General features: G+C 38.3%; 1 protein-coding gene across 1 annotated transcript in view; it reads right to left on the reverse strand.

The window, feature by feature from the left end:
• Positions 1–7881: 7881 nt before the first annotated feature.
• The window catches only part of ZFR (zinc finger RNA binding protein), a 47142-nt gene continuing 32884 nt past the window's right edge, over positions 7882–22139 (reverse strand). The window contains exons 15-20 of the mRNA XM_066568925.1: positions 21067–21208; positions 16088–16185; positions 15174–15269; positions 11134–11246; positions 10949–11045; positions 7882–10261 (exon numbers count right to left, since the gene is read on the reverse strand). Coding sequence (XP_066425022.1) covers positions 10082–10261; positions 10949–11045; positions 11134–11246; positions 15174–15269; positions 16088–16185; positions 21067–21208 — 726 coding nt within the window. The 3' untranslated portion in view covers positions 7882–10081. The remainder of the gene's footprint in view (positions 10262–10948; positions 11046–11133; positions 11247–15173; positions 15270–16087; positions 16186–21066; positions 21209–22139) is intronic.

Here is a 22139-nt window from a genome sequence, read left to right on the forward strand (position 1 = left end):
TCTGACATTTCACAGAGACTTGCAGAGGCTTGTGTGCAGCTCAGAAGGGAGGAGCTGTCCCAAAAGTGTTGGATTTACCTTGAGTATACAGAGATCTGCCATGCATGCTGGGTCTGATATTTATACTGTTCAATTAAGTAACTCAGTTTAGGACTTTAGCATTTTAAGACAACACACTAAATTGGGTGAAATCAGTATCCAAGAAATAAAGAAAACTTAAGATGAAGCTGGAAGTCAGATTACTGGGAGCTAGCAGGGAAAAAAATCAGAAATGAGGAATGTACTGAGATGTCCTCTGGGAGAAGGTCACCAAATCAGTCTACAGACAGCCAGCAGCTTCCTCTGCTTTATACAGGCTAAGAGAATTTTCTGTGAAAAGTCATGAATGTTAGTTTTCTACAAATTAAGACAATTCTAAAAGAAGAAAACAACAACAAAAACCACAAAAGGGGTCCGCTCTAAGATACTACTTCTAATACTGTACTCACAGTGACATTCTCATTTTCCAGTACTTTCAGTGTCCTTCAAGAATTATTTTCTGAACTTGGTTTGGATTACAATCTGTCACATTTGTGATGAGCCCATTTTTGAAGTATATGGTCAGAGATTGTGTAATGCTGTCCGATATAAACCTTATATGTTTTATCTTTGTTGCAGTGGCCTTTCTCTACTGGATGTTCTGTGATTAAATTTCTTAAGCAGTTTCCTACTCCTCATTGTGAGAACCTAATCACTCTGGGTAAAGGGAAAGCAGATCTACTCTAGCTCTCCTCAGCTTAAATATCTGGCTCTGATTCCTGTTCCATCCCACGTCTCAGTCCTGAGACACTATGTGCCCAGTTCCTGCAGAAGGTAGTTGAAGAGATGCAATTTTTTTCTTAAGTAAAGCCATCTGGGATGTCCCACACAGCCACACATCGTGACTCAGATGGCAAACAGCACTTCCTTCAGGGGAAGTAATACAGACCAGCACCATTTTGTGTCCATCCCTTAATTACTGAGTGTTTTTGTTCTACCAGGGCCTTCCAGAGCTAACCTTCCTAACCATTCTAACCAGGGAGGTTCATCTGCCATTTGGAACATACAGTTCCAAAATATCCACACAGAAGAGCGCAAGACCAAATTACCAGCTACACCATGGAGAGCGGGACAGAGGCATTAACTGCTGAGAACACACCATGGACCAGAGTGTTTACTTTAGCCATAGAGATGCAGCTGGGAATTACATGTCCTAAACTTGAAGATGGAAAACAAAATATTGCTGTGAGAGTTGTGAAAACTCAGGGAACAAAGCACCTCACATCGAATAACAAAATCACCTTCTCTTAATAGCTACAAGTGAGAGAAGAGGAAGTGAGTAATTTTTTAATAACTCCAACTCACCCAGGAAAGCATGGGTGTCACAAACAAGAATACAAGGGTTAGGGAAGTTCCCTACCTTTTTTAGCTATTTTGAGGCAAACACAATTACTTGTTTGTGGGCACACACACAAACTTCTTTGTCACGTGGTGAACTTCATTCTCCAAAATGCTGTGAACAGAAATTACCTCAGACTGGGTATTTCTTATCCTTAGCAGTACACAAAGGGTGAGCCAAACCCCATCTGCATCAGGAAAAAGCCTACACCATGGCTGGATGTGAGGCAAAATTACATCAGGGCTCTCCTCTCACCCTTGTTTCTTCTAAACCCACAGTGCAAAGGGAGGTCCAAGGATCATGAGCTCGTAAATAACAAGATCAATAAATTTAAGTGTGCCCCTTCTGATATCAAAGGATGTGAATTGACCCTTCTGTCTTGGAATGAATCCCACAAAAACCAAAAAAACCTTCAGCTTCCAACTGATGGCAGTCCCTAAGCTGGGTGGAGGAAAAAATCTGCCAAGGTGTCCTTGGGCAGCCCTGGTTCTTTCTTCCCAAGTAACTTCTCCAAATCCAATGCCAATGAAAAGTCCTTAGGAAAGATGTCCAGCTGTCTGTAACTAACTAGGAATCTGGTCCATCTAGTTAAATAGTTGCTCTTGTGCAGGACTCTTCCTGCTGGGCATGAGGAGAAGCAAAGCAAAGCTAGTGAGACCCATCCAGTGTCCAAATTACAGGGTACAGGATGGGTCAGTTCCAGCATATCCATGGGGAGAAATATTCATTATGAGGCCTACACAGTTACCTCTTCTCTTTGGGAAGGACATGTACAGACTTGAAAGCTTTTACTGGCTGTGTCCTGGCTCTTCTGTTCTTTCCTTTATCAGTGAAAATTGTATCCAGTGCATGACTGCAGTGAGAAAATGTGCTGGTTTTAATTTGCCCACCAGGCCCTCAACTTACTCTTGGCTTTGATTTCCTAATGCAAAATGCATGTGTGTGTCAGTAATCATGGATGTCAGGTAATGAAAGAAGTGATCCAGCTCATGCTGTCATCCCCACCTCCCATACAACTGCTGCAACTAAAAAATCCAGCCCAGATAATCTGAGAAGCAGGCACAAACCTACCCCTGCAGGAAGGCTACATGCTCTTTAGCAGAAACTCATGGCAAAACACAAACATGAGTCTAGAAGCTTCCCTTTACTGTCCCTGACTTCAAAAACGCCGTTGTCTAAGCAAGGCACACTTCTATTTGGCTAAGACAAACAAGTCTTTGAAGCAGCAAACTTTATAGGAGCAGTAAATCTTGTAAAAGAAATCTCATAAATCCATGTATTCTTCCCTGTTAGCAAATGCTTCCGATTTAATAGAATATTTTTCTTTGCAATTGCTGTGGTTTTTATATTCGGGCTCTTGGAAAGTTTCTTGACCAAACTTTCTAGTGTTAAAATATATTTATGCTAGAATTAAAATATTCATGCTGATATCCATATGGCAATGTCATGCCTGAATGTCAGAGGGGTATTTGGAAACTTTTTTTTTTGAGGATTTCAGAAATCACCTGCACTTCCAGAACTCCAGGTTTTTCTGTGGAAATAAGTTATTTTAAATTTATTTTTCCTGGTGTGTGGGTGAAATTTGTAGAGGGACTTTTCCTCAGGGAGGACATATGAACCAGCAGAGGACTGGCAGAATTTTATTGTGTGGACTTTGTCCCAAACCATTGGTTTTAAGATCTGTGTTCTCTGAATGCATCACTGTTTCTTGGAAAACAGTTCAGCCCTGGCTACTCCTGTAACAGGAGCTCTGAAATGGTCCCATAGCTTGTAAATTGGCTCATCTTATGCCTTTGCATACACTGGAGAACTTGCTGGGGACGTTAGTTAAAGCATCCAGAATCCTGATTTATGATTTACCACTGTCATGTAAGGAATGCTTATCCTGAATCTATTGCCCTGAAATCACCCCTGACAGCAGCTGCAAGAAATTTCTTCAGAAATGGATACAAGAAAGGAAAACCACACACTACCCCCTCACACAAGATTTTTATCTGAGGTGCCCCTCTCCTCCTGTTCTCAATAATTTGCCAGATATAATCTTTTGACACACATTTTATCAACTCTCCCTTTATAACCTCTTTCTCAGGTTGCCTTCCTCAGTGGGAATCCTTACTTTGCAAAATTTCTTCTTTGCAGCCCTCAGTGACTCAAAATCGAGTTTCTCTTCTTCCTTCTGCTATGCCTACTCTGTCTTGTGTAATTTCTTTACACCCCTAAAGTATTTACTTCTAATTTATTCAGGATATGGTCCTGGCTGTTTCTAACCACTGCTGTCTTCTAAATCACTAGCAAATTTTATTTGGGGTTTTGCTGCCACGATGACTTTGGTGCATCGTTAAAGAATTATTTTAAAATTATTTTAAAATGCATACTTTAGCAATAGAGAGGAACGCTGTAATAGCTAAAACATCACAGTTTTCCCTTCGTGCTTGTCACAGAAAGGTGAGAACGAGCTCTGGCTTTCCAGTGGGAGCTGCTGCTGAGGACACAGCGCTCTCTGCTGCTGGGAGCGCACAGGGACACTTCAAACAGCCCTGAGGATTTGGCGCATAAAGCTGCACTTTTCTTTTTGGCTGTGGAGCATTCACTTAGGTTTGCAAGTGTGTGGGGAAGTGTCCTCACTCACTCTTTAACACTCTCCATTCACAGGCAAGGGAGCAAGGCATGGACTCCAGATGTAGTTTTGTCTGTGAAGCAGGAGAGATGCATGGAAAGTCAGTAAAAACCCTTCAGCTTTTCCTCCACCTTTTCCCACAGCTCACTTGCTGTACATGGAATGTAACATATTTAACACCTCAGTTCCACTGGCCTAAACCACTTCAGTCTTAAACTCCTCAATCACCTGGAGCTTCTTTTTTCTTCTATGTTTTTGTGGAGTGCTGCAGATGCTGCTTGAGTGGCCAGTCATGCTCTCTGATGAAACAGAGCCTTTCTCTTTGATTTTCTACACTATTTTTGGAGCTGATTGTTGTTGAGTATTGATGGTTTTTTTTTTTCCTTTTTATTTTACTTTTGATTTATAGCTCTCTAATGGCCTTCCCCATCTTATTTCTTGAGTTGGACCTATTTAATTAGTTCGGTTCTTTCTGTTGCCATTTTTCTTGTTTGGTTTTTTGGTTTTCTTCCCCCCCTGCCTTTTTTAATGGAAGGAAATTTACCAAGTTCAAATGCTGGATTCTGCACCTGGGATGGGGTGATGCCAAGCACAGGGATGAAGTGGGAGAGGAGTGGCTGGACAGGTGCAGAGGGAGAGGGGATGGCTGGTGCTGGGCTCAGGGTGGGTCAGCAGTGCCCGGGCAGCCCCGAGGACAAAGCTCATCCCAGAGCACTGAGCAGGGCACAGCCAAAGCCCATCCCAGAGCACTGAGCAGGGCACAGCCAAAGCCCATCCCAGAGCACGGAGCAGGGCACAGCCAAAGCCCATCCCAGAGCACGGAGCAGGGCACAGCCAAAGCCCATCCCAGAGCACGGAGCAGGGCACAGCCAAAGCCCTCCCAGAGCACCGAGCAGGGCACAGCCGGCCCAGGGAGGGGATGGGCCCGCTGGGCTCAGCCTCGGGGCGGCCTCGCCTGGGGCCTGCTGGGCCCTGCAGGTGGAGAAGGAGGGGATGGTCCTTCAGTGCATCCTGAGGAGGGAAACAAAGCCGGTGGGAAGGCTGGAAGGAACTTCCTGTGAGGAGCAACTGAGGAACTTGGGCTTGTCCAGTTTGGGGAAAGGGAGGCTGAAGGGTGACCCCACTGCTCTCTGCAGCTTCCTGAAGAGGGGAAGGGCACAGGGAGGTGCTGAGCTCTCCCCCCTGTAATCCTGGGACAGGACAGGAGGGAGCAGTTCACAGCTGCACCAGGAGAGCTTTCCTGGCCATTAGGAGGCATTTCTATAAAGAGAGGGTGGTCAAGCACAGGAACAGCTTCCTAGGGAAGTGATCGATGCCCAGTCTGTCAGTGTTCAAAAGCATCTGGACAGTGCCCTTAGCAACGTGCTGGAACTTGGCCAGCCCTGAGTGGGCAGACAAGTGACTGGATAATGGACTGTAGGTCCCTTTCTGACAATACAGAAAAGTGTTCTATTGTATTTTGTTCCCTTTCCACTTACAAATAAAATAAATTATTGAAGTTATTGGTAGAAAGTAGGAAGGCATTTAATTATCACAGACACTTTTCTTGTGACAAGCACCCATTGCTGCTGATACCACCATGATTACCCCACCTTCCTGAAGCTGCAGTTTCACATGACTATAGTGGCAACATCCTGGATCACTCTGGCTCCAGTTCTTAGATGTATGTGGCTTTTCTCTCACATGTGAAAATATGAAGCATGACATTCACAACATCCTAAGCCATGCTGAGGTATCCATGTAGGACTGGCAACTGTGGGCCTGCACCGCTGATGAAATCCATCCCCTTTTGTAGCAGCACATAGCCCAGGAGGGTGTAACATGTAGTAAACTCCTGTATTCAGGCACCTTCATCTCTCCCACAGTGTTCATTAACTTGTATAACCAGAAAATTACTGTCAAACTTAAATGTGTGCCAGAAGTTAAGTCTGTGATAGGGCTGTCTTATATAGTTTGATTATATATGCATACTATTGATACAAACACATACAGCATGCAGAAAAGGAAACAAAAGAGGTGATATAAGGAGCAAGGTTTGTGATTCTTGTGTCAAAACAAGAGGCCTTTTGTCTCACTTTTAACGCTAAAGTAACTTTTTACTGTAGAAAAAACGAAAAAACATTCATTTTGTCTTGGTCAGTTACTCTGTTCTGCAGTCTCAGATTTTTAATTACAGAAAACTTACAAAATCCACAAAGGTTTCTTGATGCCATCCTATGTTTATTGTGATTCAAGGTATCAACCTCAAACAGGACTGATGCAGAATGTATATGAAAGTATTTAAGCTAGTGGCTGAGCCTCTGCAAGCTGGTATGCTTTAAGCTACCCTGCAATAAATACTGGTGGCCATGGCTTTGCAAAAGTTTAAGAAAACATAGGTGTTAAACATCTTCCCAAATGATGACCCTTACTAATACAGGTATGTAAGGACCACGTGGGAAGGACATGTGGGAAGGTGTGCACTGTGCAGGGTCAACATCTCCAGCAAGAGCTTCCAGTCCCTGAAGAACAGTCACTTTTGCCCTCGGTAGCAGCCGGACACTTGCTGAGTATTATTAGGACAGTGTTTCTTAAAATGCAAACTGTAAACAATCAGAAAGTTCAATAAACAACAGCAAGCTTCTCTCAGACTTTCATAATGCAAGCAAAAAAGGTGGAAGAAAATGTAAGAATACACATATTTATAGAATGGAAGTCTGATTTTCATTTGGATATAAATCAAAACTGCTGTAGTTAGTCCATAGAGAATATTACTTGGATTTTTTTTTCTTTCCCAAAAAGACCAGCTATCTCTTTAATTTTGAAGGTTTAAGAAATACCACACTGAAGGACAAAAAGATCTTCTGTGATCTATAGAAGAATCTCTCAGGAGAAATTTAATTTGCTAGCCTTTTTGGCTAGAAAGCTCTTGGGCTTACAGCTATCATAAAAAAAAAATTGAAGGAAAACAGATGTTTTTCCTGACTCTATCATTGTACTTTGTAAAACTGAAATATAAATGGAAGAAACCACTGCAAACTTTGTCTATTGCCCATCACTATTAATGCTACACTATTCAAATCTGTTTGAATATGAATTTGGCATTGTGTGACTACTTAGCAGACTAATGATCAGCAGATATTCAACCAGCAATAAGAATGTTAAATATGCATGCACATTTTTGCAGGAATATTTAAAGTTGATTCCAACTGCTGCAAGTTTTCTAGGCAGAAAAATTTTAAGTACTAAAAGGTCTAAAAATAGAAGCTGCAAATGAACCCATTATATTCAATAGTTCTGCAAGTTTCACTGTTCATCTAGAATTTCATAAAAGGGCAAGAAGTTGATGGATTATGTCTAACAGACTTTAATTTCTACCAGTGCCTGTATGCACAGATCCTTCTGAAACCACACTGCTCACAGACAGGACACACTTATGGACTAGGAAGACAAGTCAAAATTCAAAAAAGCTTTGAAACAGAACAGCCCACATGTTCACAAACTATTCCTCTGAAATGAGCGTGGGGGGGAATAATCTTTCTGTGTACATTTCCCTTTTGTGAATTATGTCTACAGTGTTTGCAATTGTGGGATTTAACACACAGCACCGCTGAATAAAAAATGTAAATAGTGCTTATTAGTAAACTGCCAGTATTACAAAAACACAAGGTATTTAAAATGCTCATTTAGTCAGTTTTGCCTTCCAAAGTGCACAGTATAGTATTTAAGTCAAAACTAGCTCTGTACTTTTGAAAACCTTGTTTTTACATTCATGGATTTGTTAACAAGTGTCAGAAGTTATCAATTAAAATGGGCATGAACACCAGAAACAAACTGCAAATTCACCTTTCACCACACAGCACAAAAATCATGGTCACAGCTTCATATTTAATGTGGAATCACTTTAAGTATACAATATTTCAAAAGATCCAGAAACTGGTTAGGAGCTAAAAGCCAGTAGAACAGAAAATACAGAAAATCTAAAATACATCTTTGACCTTTTTAATCCTATATTTTAGGGTCACATTCCTGAATAGACAAGTTTGCCTTATGAGGAAAGAAACTTTGGTATGGAGTTGAACTAGCCACATGAATAGCACCTGTAGCTTTCAAAATAAATAGTAATGGCTAACTAGACACGATGGCAGCAAGATATCCCCTAGAACAAGCATATGCTTGGAGCTATGCATGAAGGCTGGACAACAAAATGAGTGTAATTTTTTAAAGTAACGTCAAAGCATTTCTGCTTTTTGTATTTCTAATTATTTAGAAAGCTTTCCTACAATGAGAAAGCTTTACTTTTATATGCTAACCCCTTATAATCACTCCCTTGAAAATTGCACTCTGATGCTCGCAGAACATTTTTATTAAGTGTTTTTCTTTTTTAAGTCTTTAGATTCCCTCTATTTTTCTAAAATACTGTATTTTTATTCCATAGGCCCACACTGGTTAGCAGTAGATGCTGGGAACAGAAACATGCCCCCTGCTCCAATAGTTGCTTATTAAAAAGGTCAAAGATAAATTCGACCTTGAAATGGAACAGAAGTTGGGCTTTTCTTAATAAATGGTATCAGAAATAACAAATTATCTTTGTCACATGTGACACTCTCCTACAGCCATCAATAAAGTAGCTACCGGAATGTTAATCTATGTTAATCTGTGTTTTATGGGTTTGCAACAAAGCATAATACACATTTAACAGAGTAAGTGAAACTTCAGTTTCCAGTGTATAATGAATTTTAGTCGTTTAATAAATTTTAACTTTTATTTGTGTATTCCACTGTAGTGCTGTGACAACAAATCACACCTGTGTACCAGAGCATACATCAACAGTATGATGTAACTTTACTTACACCACTGCTATATTTAGATTTTTGAAAGAGACATAAGCATACACTATGGCCACAGCAAATAAATTTCTGGGTTTTTTTCTTTGATAACCTTCACTTTTTAAGTAATACTTCACTTATAAATTTGAATTATTGAAAAAAATCACAGAAAGTTTATAAGGAACAGATATAAGGAATAACCTCACAGGCACTGATATGACAAACATTTATTTTAAGGGCTGAGAGGCATTAGTACCATATTGACAAAGTTGACTGAAAAGAATGACTAACTTTGTCTAAATGGAAAATGCCCACCTTTGCTTGTTGAGAAAAGAAATTCAGAAAGTTATTTTTGGCCTTGCTATGTCACGAAGTCAGTCATACAAAGACCTAAGCATTTAACCTAAGATAATAGTTTTTAAAGCCCTTCTATTAAAAAAAAAAACCAAAACCCATCATGCAAATCTTTGATCAATTATGCAGCGGCTTTAAAACTGTTGCAAGACCATACTGTATATATTAGCTTTTATACTGCTAATGCACAACTAACAGCAAACTCGATTAGATTAACACAAATTTGTCTTAATTACACCGTTATATCACACTAAGGAGACAAATGCCACAAGATTGGCAAAAACATTTAATTCTGAGCACTCAAATGGCAGGACAATTATGTGTTGTAACCCCTTCACATTTAGAAAAAAACATGATCCTGCAGTCTCACTTTACAAAAAAAGGAAAAAAAACCACTTCTGTAAAATATTAATTGGGAGGGGAACTGTTTTACTACCTAACACAAAGTAACTCATACAACTAGTGTCAAAGGCAAACAAAAATACTTCTAAATAAAAAGTCAAAATACACATAGCAACAGAAGCACAAATGCTGCGTTAAATACAGTCAAGATAGGAAGACAATGCACTTGTTAATAAAAAAGACAAAAAAAAAGAAGAAAAGATACTAAACTTAGCAACACATTTAAAGAAAATGCAATGAGGGAAAACTGTGTTTTCCTATGACAAGCTTCCATTTGCAGTCTTTCCATCCATAATTTGTCTGGTACAGTACATCCAATTAAAATATTCAGAATCTCACAGAAGAGCTAAGTTGTTCTCTTCCAAATCTAATTCAGAAGCTGGTTTTGGATGTTTTAAACAGACATCATTATGAATGAAGTAGAAGCAAGGCAACAAATGGACTTTTCATTACCATCAATATTAGCAATGATGACCAACATTTTTAGAAGTTATCATAATCTTTTTTGTCCTTCTTTCCCTCTGCTTCAAACCCATCAACCCCATCACTGTCCCTTCTCCTTTTACGATTATTATGGATGTTGAAGCGTTGATTCATCTGTGGTAACGGATCCATTCCTAGAACTTTGTGTATCTGACGGAACGCAAGGAGTCTCAGTGCAAACTAGAAAAACAGTACAGAAAATCACTTGTGTTACAAACAAACATCCATTTTGAGCACTTTATCAAACAATTAGGGAAGAATATCAGTGACGTGTGATATTACCCTTAGCTCTAATTATTCCATCTTTCTATCTCCCAACAAAATCAATACGATAAAATGTGTATGCCACTTTTGCTGCTTCTGTAAGTGCAGCATCTTAGTTTAATGTACTAGTGTTTGGGCTTCTGGGCTTGCACAGAAGCAGCCAAGGCTTGTCACATGTCATGTTAGGTGACAAGTGATCAGGAATCATTAGCAAAAGGATCAGATGAAGAGGCAGAGGCAGTTACCTCTTTAACTGCAAGCATGAATGGTCATAACTATTGTACGAATCGTATTTATAAAATTTCCAATCTAGTAACATACTGCTGCAGAGTAAGCCTGTTTACAGATCCAGATCTAGATGTATAGACATAGATGAGAATGCTATAAATTGTTCGGGAAAATACATTTATTTCAGTGCAATAACAAGCACTATGAACACCCTCTCCTGTGATATGTTCAATGCTTAGCTTAAGACTGGTAAGATCTGACTGCATTCTGCGAAAAAAAAATTCATGTATAATATAAAGCTACATAAAAAAAACCCCCAGAACCAATACAAAACCATCCATCAAATTTAGTTACTTCACAACTACATTCCCTTACCTGTGCACTTGAAGTAATATCCTCGCGTTGCTGATCTGTCATTACAGCAAGTGTATCAAAAGGATCTTTTTCACAAGGGTCCAGAAGGCCAGGCCCACCTACAATAATCAGGCTAATTAGTAACATATATTTACCTTATTACAAGCAGGATTAGTTAAGTGTACGTATACATAGAAGGCAACTTTCCTTTAAGGATGATTCCTGAAGATATACACTCAAAAACCCTTCTCAGTGCATCTCCAGGACTCTGTGGTCCAGTCGCGCTGCTAATTGCTTTTTCCACAAGCAGCTCCATAGCCTAGACCAAAACAGGAGGATTTAGCCAAATTAGAAGATGGACTAAGACAGAATAAAGCTGTTACTGTTCCTCAGTAAAGAATTTTGAATCCTGAATTTTGAAGAACATTACACATCATACACATCATAACTTTCAGTTAAAATGAAAAGAAACCCCAGTTATTTTATAAAGATGAATAAAAAGAAAGGTGGTGCCAGATGAACAATGAGTACTGATACTGGCAGCTGGTCACTGCTGGTGTCCTGAGGGCTCAGTGCTGGGTCCAGTTCTGTTTATTTATGATCTGGGTGAGGGAATTGAGGGCACCCTCAGCCAGTTTGCAGATGGCACCAAGCTGGGTGTGAATGCTGATCTGCTGGAGGGCAGGGGGGCTCTGCAGAGGGATCTGCACAGGCTGGATCCATGGGCCAGGGCCAATTGTGTGAGGTTCAACCAGGCCAAGTGCTGGGTCCTGTCCCAGGGTCACAACAACCCCCTGCAGCTCCAGGCTGGGACAGTGGCTGGAAAACTGCCCAGTGGGAAAGGCCCTGGGGGTGCTGGTCAGCAGTGGCTGAACATGAGCCAGGGTGTGCCCAGGTGGCCAAGAGGGCCAAGGACATCCTGAATGTATCAGCAATGGTGTGGCCAGCAGGACCAGGGCAGTGACTGCCCCTCTGTGCTGGGCACTGGTGGGGCCACACCTCAAATCCTGGGCTCATTTTTGGGCTCCTCACAAGAAAGAGATTGAGGTGCTGGAATGTGTCCAGAGAAGGGGAACAGAGCTAGGGAAGGATCTGGAGCACAAAGTTCTGTCACCAACTGCAGAGGGAGCTGGTGGTGTTTATCCTGGACAAAAAGAGGCTCAGGAGTGACATTATTGTTCTGTATAACCACCTAAAAGGAGGATGTAACCAGGTGGGGGGTGGTCTCTTCTCCCACATAAATGATGATAGGACAAGAGGAAATGGCCTCAAGTTGTACCAGGAAAGGTTTAGATTGGATATTAGGAAAAAAGGTTTTGACTGAAGGGGTTGTAAAGCATTGGAACAGCATGCCCGGGGAGTTGACAGAGTTATTATCCCAGGAAGTGTTCACAAAACATGTGGATATGGCAATTAAGGACATGGTTTAGTGGTGCTGGGTTAACAATTGGACTTGATGATCTTCAAGGTCTTTTCCAACCTGAACAATTCAGTGATTCTATGATGGGCTTCTTCCCATCACAAGTTTTTCATGAATTTTGTAGAAATTTATACAGTAGTAGCCTACATATACAGGTAGACAACTTGTCCAGCCATTTTTGAGACTATGAAACACTCTGGGATACTTGATTCTGTCAGCCACATGAATACAGTACACGGTATACCTAATGAAACAGGATGCTTTAGAAAAATAGAAATAGTTTTTTCTGCAAGACTACAGGAACTTATAATATCAAACATTTAATGTCCTTAAAATGCTTAGTATCCTCACTAGTCCTTCAGTTTAGAAAAACTGAAGCTTACAGCAATTTTTCTCCTGGTAAGCAAGCAACACTAATTCAGATGTTAAACAAGTATAAAAAACCTCTATATAACCTTATATATCAATATAAATATATTTTCTGAATGTATACATTTCATTTTCAGAATGTATACATTTGATGTTAGTTAAAATGGTTTAAATCTTTAGCTGTGTTTTAAGTACTGATGTTTTTTCCATTAATATTTCCATTGCTTGCTTTTATTAGACATTATTTTTTCCCAGAAGAACCTATAAAAGTATTTGCAAAAGAAAGAACTAACTTCTCCTAGATCTCTTTCCCAGAATTAGATAGATATTTCACTGCTACCTCTTTGGCAAGTTTAATTCTCAAACAATAGTTTTTGATAGGTTTTTTGGAGGCACGTGTTTGTACCTTGTCCTCCTCACCACATCTACAGTTGTTCAAACGCTTTTCTTCTTCCTTTCAAGGTGTAAATATTTATTCTGATGTATACAAGTAACTACAGGCAGTGCTAATCACTAAGGCTGCCCATTTCTTCCTATTTTAGCTCCATTTAACTGACAGATTTCAATTCTTGAGCATGTTATTTCCATACTCCTACTGTATCAGTCAGGATTTGGCAACAGTAATTAAGATGTTTTCAAGCAGGAAACAAAGTACATCAGTAAAGAGAAAAAAGCAGATCTTGGATTTGCATATATTAAAATCTAGTTCTTTTGGATCCCCATATAATACACTAAGGTCTCTAACTCAGTCCTAGGAAAATGTGAATTATGATGTCCTGGTGTTTATGTGCACAAAAGGCTGGATTTCAAATTTAAATAATGTGTAGGAACCTGACCTACACATTATTCTTTATGTGAACCTAAAATTTTAATTTAGTTTCTACTTTTAGGTACATGAAATGCTACTACTGTGGCATTCAGGCTTCCTATTAACTTATATTTTTACAACTACTTATGTTTTTTTTTAAACCAGCTCTGTCATCTCTTTCATTTGTAAAAGGTTCCTACCCTACAGAGGGTAGAAGAATATCTGTATTCAGAAAACTGTATTACTCCAATCTGTGAAATTCCATCTGTACTGGCTGAAATCACCACTTTCATTTTGTCATTGTTTTTATCAGTAAGACTTTTCCTACAGGCCAAAAGAACAGCTGACTACAGTTCAGTGCTGGTCCATGTCTCTGAGAATGCATCAGGAACAAATCAGGAATCACTTTTGGAGAGAACTGAGACACAGCAAGGTCTGACACACTACTTCATATCTCTCTTCCCTTCTGGATGTTCCTTGGAACATATAATGTGAGAGTTAAGAAGCCACATTTCTTGTTCTTCACCCATATCCCTCCTCTGTGTTGCAACAGTTGTAAGGATACTTTTCTGAAAGTAAGCCAAGGTTCATTCTCTGGCAGCTCAGTATCACAGTGATACTAAGAGAGCACTTAGCATCTTTTGAGCTGTATTTGTTTAGTGTACTTTTCATGAGATGCAGTACTGAAAATGGCACTAGTTTTTTCCATTTAAATATTTAAAAAACAGACATTACTGCTCCACTTGCCTTCCAGAAGCAATAAATATTATTAGAAGTAATTTAATAAAACTGTCTGCAAACTTAGTGGAGTTGTAAAATATTTCTCATCTAAATAAAGTCAGCTGATCAAAACACTGTTAGTGCTCTTCCTGTCAAAACGGAGAAGGAAGCAGCACAGTGTAAATGGATTTGGTCTGCAAAAAACAACAGTCAGGGCTAGGTTTACTTCCACATGATGCATGTTTCAGGTATTGGTTTCAGAATAACTTAATCCAATCCACAGATTGTATATCTGTTAGTATTTGGAGCATTTGTAAGGTAGTCAATACAAAAAGAATGCTCCAAGAACACTCAATTGAATTAAGAAAGGTGACCTGATATGACCCAGAGATTTAAGTGGCACTGACTAAAATACGATGACACAACCACAGGCTGTACTGAAGTACTGTGGTATTTCACCTTATGAAAGAGACATAATAAACATAAGAATTCCTGTGATTTTTTCTTTTGACTTCTTTCTGTTATCACAGAACTATCTGGGCACAGCCGGCATTATTTTAAATACGTTTCAGCAAACTCCAAGCAATTCAGAGTTGGTGGTTAGGAAAAAATAGGTTCTTTCATACAGAGTAAAGGAAAAAAATGCTAAAACTTAGAATAGGGATCTACCCACAAAGAATAGAAAAGAACAAGAAAATGTCTTTTGGAAAAAACCAGTAACTTCCAGCTTCAAATGAAAAACCTTAGAAAACTGTATTTTAAGAGGGTAATCTGGAGTATTTGTTAACAAAAAAAAACCCAAAATCCCAAACAAAACCCTACACTATGTGTTGAAAATGTCTGAATTTAAAAACTGTACTAACACTTCCCTATAAGTTCCTTGTAGTAACATCTTTATTAAGAAGACTCATTAAAAAGACATTACTTACCCAGCTTGGAAAATCAGACCAAGTAGGAACCCGCTGACAGAGGTCACGAAGAATACGTATGATAATCACACAGGACTGCAGACCATTAGCTCTAGCCTTGAGAGCAATACAAAATCCAATTAATTAACCCCTGCACCCATAGCAAACAGGAGTTGTTGAAAGACTAAAACACCACTGTTCAATGGAAGCTCAGATACAAGATTGAAACAAATCATTCTACAGCATTATTCCGTGAGCTGCCATTTACAGCAGTATTTTATACAGGGTTAGTAATTTAAGGTGGTAGAAGTCAAAGTGCACAGGTTATACAAGAATAACATTTCTTGATCCCCTATACACTTTGACCCACGTTCATTTGAAACAATAAATACAGTATCTTTCTATATTAGAAATAAAAAGGATAAAGTCAAGATCTAAGAAATAGGTATAGAGACTGAAAGGTCAAGGGAATCTGTTTGGTTTCTTTATTGTGCCTTTGCCAGAATGCAAAGTCACTAAACCAAACAGTTGCTTCTCACCTTTCATTCCCTACACTTAATGCACTAAAAGAAATAGAAAAAAAAAGTCTTAAATCTAAACACAAAGCTTTAGACACATATCCCATTATTTAAAGCGAAGTTACTCTGCAGCCTTATGGAATATATAACAAATATACAACATATGATCACCCCAAGCGAGTCAAGCTTTCAACATCGCCTTCTCAATGACTGGAAAAAAAAAAGTCAAATGTGCAATAACTGCATAAAGCAGCTCCTCCATACTCAACCTCCTACAGTTAAATTTAGGGACCAGAGAAATATTAAGTATTATTAGCATGAACAACGCTGAGTGTTTTCACACAGTTAAACATTCATATTGCAACTGAACTAATCTCTCATAAGGCTACAAGAAGAAAGTAAAATGATGTTCCGAACCTGGAACCACTTAGCGTGGCGTAGAGCAGCCAGAGCGTCAAGGCATTTTTGCCTGTCCAAGACGTCCGGTGGGTCTTTCACCATACCCGAGGTTACATCTAAAATGGATTGAATTGGCAAAATGCAGTGAGGAATGGGTGTTTGACCAGGTGAGCAAGACACTTCCTTAAATAGCTTCAATGTCACACATGCCATTTAAAGTTTAAACCCTTGAACGAGAAATGTAAATGTTCAGCGGTAGTTGCTCAATTGGGATTAGGGCATCAACCCAGTAGAAAGATCAAGAGCATAATGCACTTCAGCTCTGAAGTTATTTTCATCTGCATTGCTGATTATGCAATGCATAGTACTTCTTTATTTCAGCTAACAGTGGAAAAATACATATCCCCTAAAATTAAATACTGAAGGAAGGATGGTTGGACACAGTGCACCAGCACAGAGAACACAAGACAGAAGGAACACAAAAATCCACTTTAACCAAGTAGAAACATTCAAACTTAGTTTCTTTTAAATTTTAATTGTCAGGTGTTATTTGGGACCTATTCTTGAAAGAAAAACTAAGTATTACAAATCTTAAAAGCACTGAATGTTTAGTAATCATGTTATTTTTATCATATCTTAAAATTATTTTACTTTAAAAACCTGACTAAAGGAATGTGATATGTTCTTCAATATTACAGAGTTCCTTGTTTTCTAGCACTTTCTCTCTTACCCATATAAATAAAATTCCTCAGCCCATAATAGATATGTTCCAGCAACACTTAGGATGCAAGGAAGGATCTGAAAAGGGACTGCTTTACCAAAGAGTCACCAAGATAAAGAAAAGTAAGGAATAGTCTAAAAAACAAAGCAAAATGTCTGAAAGATGAAGAAAACATAGCAGACATTGCCTATTTGAATGTTCAGAAAATAATTTGATTACCAAGCTGACTGCTTGCCTACCAAAAATGAAGATACTACAGAAGTGGTTTAATCAGTGAAAATGGAACCATTAAACAATATGAAATGGTATCCTTGAGTTACTTGAAAACTATATAGATATAATGAGATCAGTGATCACCATTAAAAGTTACTTTTTTACTCATTCTGAAAATGGCTACGGTGACTAGTCACAAAGTATGTTGCTAGCATAACTGGTGATACACCAAATAAGATGAAACAAAAAGCCCTCACTCAATGGCACACATCTCACAGGAGCTAGCTGTTTGGAACAGTACAGTTTACTCCTTCAAGATCTAAATTTAGGTTAAGCCAGGAAATAAAATAAAATAAAAAATAATGAGGCTCATGAAACATGCCTGCAACAAGAAGCTTTTAGATATGTTGCAGAAATAGTGCTCTGAAACCACAAATGTAAACTAGTAGGATTCTTTAGTCTATAGAGCTAAAAGGCCATGAATTAAAATGATATAGCTTTTCAGTACAGTAACTAAATTTAATGTGAAGTACTATATTCAGATTCGAGCATTTTGATAGGATAGTCCCATTGTTCTGCATCAGGATAAAAAGCTGAAGACTTCATAACAGCAAAGTTGAGAAGAACATAGGTAACTTCTCACACTTACTTGAACTTACAAACTATATATTAAGGTGGAAAAATCAAAGTCTTCACAATGCAATTACAGAGCAAATGAAGATGTCTGAAGTGATGTTTCTTTCAAAGCAAAAACAATAACAAAAACTCCCCTCCAAACCTATACAAGAGGGGTGCCAGCTAAAGCTAAATGATTAAAGGAGTACAACCCAGATATATGAGACAAGGAGTACATCCTGAGAAGACACACCACAGGAAAAAGTGGCAAAATAAGGTTGAGAAATTAAAAATGCAAATATGTGCTGTGGGGCCAATAGTCTAATCAGTCAATTATATACACTCTTCTAAAGCTAACATGCAAATAGGTGACACTGTGCAAACTTTTAGCCCAATAATTCATTAATAATTTGAAATTTCTACCTCTGAAAATCTTCAACTTCTAAAATAGTTTTACTGAGAAGAATTGCAATTTAAATGTACAGGAAAGAATCTTACTCAGTGCTGGAAATGTTAATCTAAAATGGGTTCCTAATAGCTGTCATAAGAATACCCTTGGAACTTAAAAAGACTCTGAAAGTCAGAAGTTGCTGAGGCAGGTACTACATTGACGAAACACAGACTAAAAAAATGTATAAAGGGAACTCCTGTAATATTTATTCTGTGGATTTTTGCATATGTTTCACATTTCTGGATTAACCCCTTAAAGACTGTGTAACTAAAATCAGATGCCTAACCTACCACCCTACTAAACTAGGACAAAAATGGAATTAATTTACAAAACACGGGCATGAATTCTTACCCTGTATAACTTATTACTAGCCTAAACATAAGGGGTTAATCTTTTATTAGACGTGCTGTGTCCACACTACCTCTTCATTAAAAGTTAACAGGTATGTCAATTTAGGTAAGTTTTATTATGTAAAATGCATTTTATCCAGTCAACTATTATAAGACTAGTGTGAACACTGCTTCATTCTAGGAGAGAGACAAAGACGAAAGGAAAAAAACAAAACAAAAACCAAACACAAAGTAACAGCAGATGCTAGGACTATGCATCCAAACCCCTCCTTTGTAAAGCATGGCAGGTGTGACACTGAGCTTTAGAAAACCTTGGTCAAAAATCCTTCCGATGTCTTGGCAGCAACCCCTGACAGGAATCAAGTCCCTCTGCTAGAAGGCTTTGGACCGGTGCTGTTAGCTAAGGATAAAAGAGACACACGCGCACACGCAGAGGTGTTTGTAAGTATGTACACTTTGTTTGCCGAAGGAAGACTCCACAGCTGGGTTAGAGCTCTTCGAATGTATCAGATTCGGTTAACTGTCAAACGCACAATACTGTCAGGAACAGTACCTATGCGGTTAACAATTTCATTTCACTGTTTGGTTTTTTTTTTTAGCCTTTTACTTAATAACACATCAAACATGATTCTACTCCACGTGCAAGACTCAAGTTGCATCTTTACTCCAACTGGTTCTTCCGGTAAAGCCTTCCTTAACACCTGAACTAGCTCCCCAAGCGGGCTAAGGAAAATGAAAACTTCAAACCAATGTAAGACACAGAGCATGAGAAGCTGCAGTAAGAAAAACACAAACACATACTGTTACTCTGCAGCAAATAAGCAGCAGTCTTCGGAATAAGGAACTTCTTTGCTGCAATAATTGGCAATTCAGTCTTCTATTTGCTCCAGTTTCAAAAGTGAACTTTTCTGCACATCCATTTTATACTGCTCAGTGTCTTGAAGAGAAATCTAACTTGATTTTGTTTGCCTAGAGGCAGTACTGCATTCAGCAGTGAATAAACTCACAAAGATAATTTAACTCAAGTGTGGGTCAGACAAAAATACAGATTTGTTTCCTTTTGGCGGCGTAACTTAGGGGACTGATGGTAGTAATTTGAAATTTGCTTTACTTTTAGTCCACATCACAGAATTTTGGGCCAGAAACCACTTAGTTGAATTGAGTATAGTGGCAGGAATCAATACTGCACTTCTGCACAGTACATCAAGAAATACACATTGTGTTTAAGGTTCATTTCATTAAATGGTTAGTCTAATTTAATGATAAAATGCTTTTTTTTAGTAAACTTGAATAATACGGAAAGTTGGATTCAGCCCAGAGTCATGTTATACTCAGATTGTCCAAAACCAAGTAAAATTGGTTGGGTGTGACAGTACACATACAAAGCCTTTATAGCTAGGATAAAATGAACAGCTTAAAACAAAAGCACTCTAAGACTCTTTGGAAGTCATCCAAACCACAAAATACATGTTGAAAATTTTTCTTTCTTATTATGTAGGATGACTTTGTTAACATAGCTTGCTTATAAATGCACTAGTCACAGCTACAGGACACTTAGTAATGCAATATAAAAACCTCAAGTGTTTTAGAGGACATGTAGTGATGAGATGAAATCTAAAAAAAAAACCTCAGTGGCTTATATAAATACGTATATACACAAGCACATGTATACATACACACATAAAATTTCTTTCAACCTGTATATGAGAAGTGTTAAAACAGCCTCGGATTTCCTATTTGTAGGTTCACTGTCAAACACCAGAACCCTGTTTGCTATGATCTCTTTCAACTATGAAAATACAGGATTAAAAGGAAACAAAAGTTAATTTTATCTGACCCGTAAATAAAAAGAACCAATGTACTGCAGACATTAATCATGCTTGTTGGCTTAAAAGCTTTTGGAGCTTTGAAAGTGTTACAGAACAGACCCTAAAGCAACACTGCTGGCACCAGAGAAACTGTGGACTTCAAAAACGTAAATTGATTCCCAAGCTCCACCTTCTGCTTCAGCTCAACGACAAAGCCATTTCTTATTGTACTAGTTGGGTTTGCCAGTTGGATAGAAGAGTGATTGTAATACCAGGAGCCTAAATATACTCAAAAAGCACTCCAGACCAAAAAACAACCTCAGAGAGCTGGAAAAAATCGCATTATCTTTTAAAGTTAAAAGCACTGTTACTGTCAAAAGTACTGTAAAAGTGCATTTTAAGTGGCACTGTTCAGAATGTCTAAGTGATGGTAATACTGACCCAGTTCAGACCCAAAAACCTCTGATTTGATTTTCTAAATCCATACAATCTTTCTCTTAAGGCAAGACTGCTCTAGAAAGCCAGTTTATAGCCACTTGCTATAAAATACTTAGTTTTCCACATGATTTTAAAAGGGGGAAAAAAATCAAGCTTGTACCTTTTCCAGAAAGCTGAGGTTGGACATAAAGTTAGAAATTTTAAAAATTAAATAAAAGCATCATATACACATTTATTTTAACCAACTGTTTTCTACTGAGACTGGTTGTTGAAAAACAAAGTTTTGATCAAATATGTGTGCCAGCATGTTGCCTTCCAGGACCTTAGTGCCATCTTAAGCAGAATAGATAAACATAAAAACACAGGTGAGAAATAAATAACATCTTTAACAACTTCCCAACCTCCATCCCTCATGTTCTCTTCCCGAATGACTGGAGATGTCAGTGTGATTGTAACTTGCATTTTGGGTTCCACACACGAATTTAAAATTATTGCTGCTTCTGGGACTGCACACTTGATATCGTATTTCTCTGGACTTATTACCTAAATATCGAGAAACAGAAATTTCTGTTAGCGTGTGGCCATTAAAAGTATCAGGAAGAAAAAGGATTCCAACATATTCTTTTTTCAGCAGAAAGACAGAAACACAATATAATTATATGAAACAGATACCTATGTAGTCATAAAACCACACTACACAGTATAAAGATATGTAGACTTGCATATTGTTTCCAAATTATTAATGAAAATACGTAACCAAGCAGTTAGAATTTAAAAAAACTGCCCAGAAGGGAAATTAATAGACGTTATATAACAAGAATCTTGATGGTGTTTGAAATAAAGCCTCAGAGCCAATTAAAATGTCAGCAGGGTGTTTCTCACTGAAACACAGAAGTCTTCGAAAAGCAAAGATGCTTATTTTTCAAGATCACAATTACAAATGGGTATTGCTAGGTATATTCTGTGCTTTGGTGTCACAACGTGCTAAGAAAAAGGGGCAAGATAAGCACCAGGGAAAAAGTGTAAGTTTAACTAATAAAGTGTTTATTTTGAATTGCTTTTTGCAACTTTATTATATAAATTCTAAATAGTCCCAAAAGAAAGCTGTAGGCTCCTCTGTGACCTTCTACATACTTGGTGAACATTTCCACAAAGACAGACCAAGATGTCCATTTGTTAAATTTACTTCTGTTCTGTTACTTCAAAGAAGAGCAAACTTCAGACTATTTTTTCATTATTCCTGGTACAGCTTCTATCATGCAAGTGATTCTGTGAAGTATTTTACTTGATTGCATTGAAATACTGATGCTGCGACAAGCACTCTACAGTGACAGGCTTTGTTTAACAGAGAGCAGAGACTTTATACTTTCTTGTGGAAATAAAAAGGTTTTATATTTCACTGAATGGTCTAAGACTGCATATTTACTTTTTTAAACAGTCTACATCCTAAAAATCCCAAACTAGATTTAGCTGG

This window comes from Molothrus aeneus, chromosome Z (genome assembly GCF_037042795.1).
Source record: "Molothrus aeneus isolate 106 chromosome Z, BPBGC_Maene_1.0, whole genome shotgun sequence".
In the NCBI taxonomy this organism is placed as follows: domain Eukaryota; kingdom Metazoa; phylum Chordata; class Aves; order Passeriformes; family Icteridae; genus Molothrus; species Molothrus aeneus.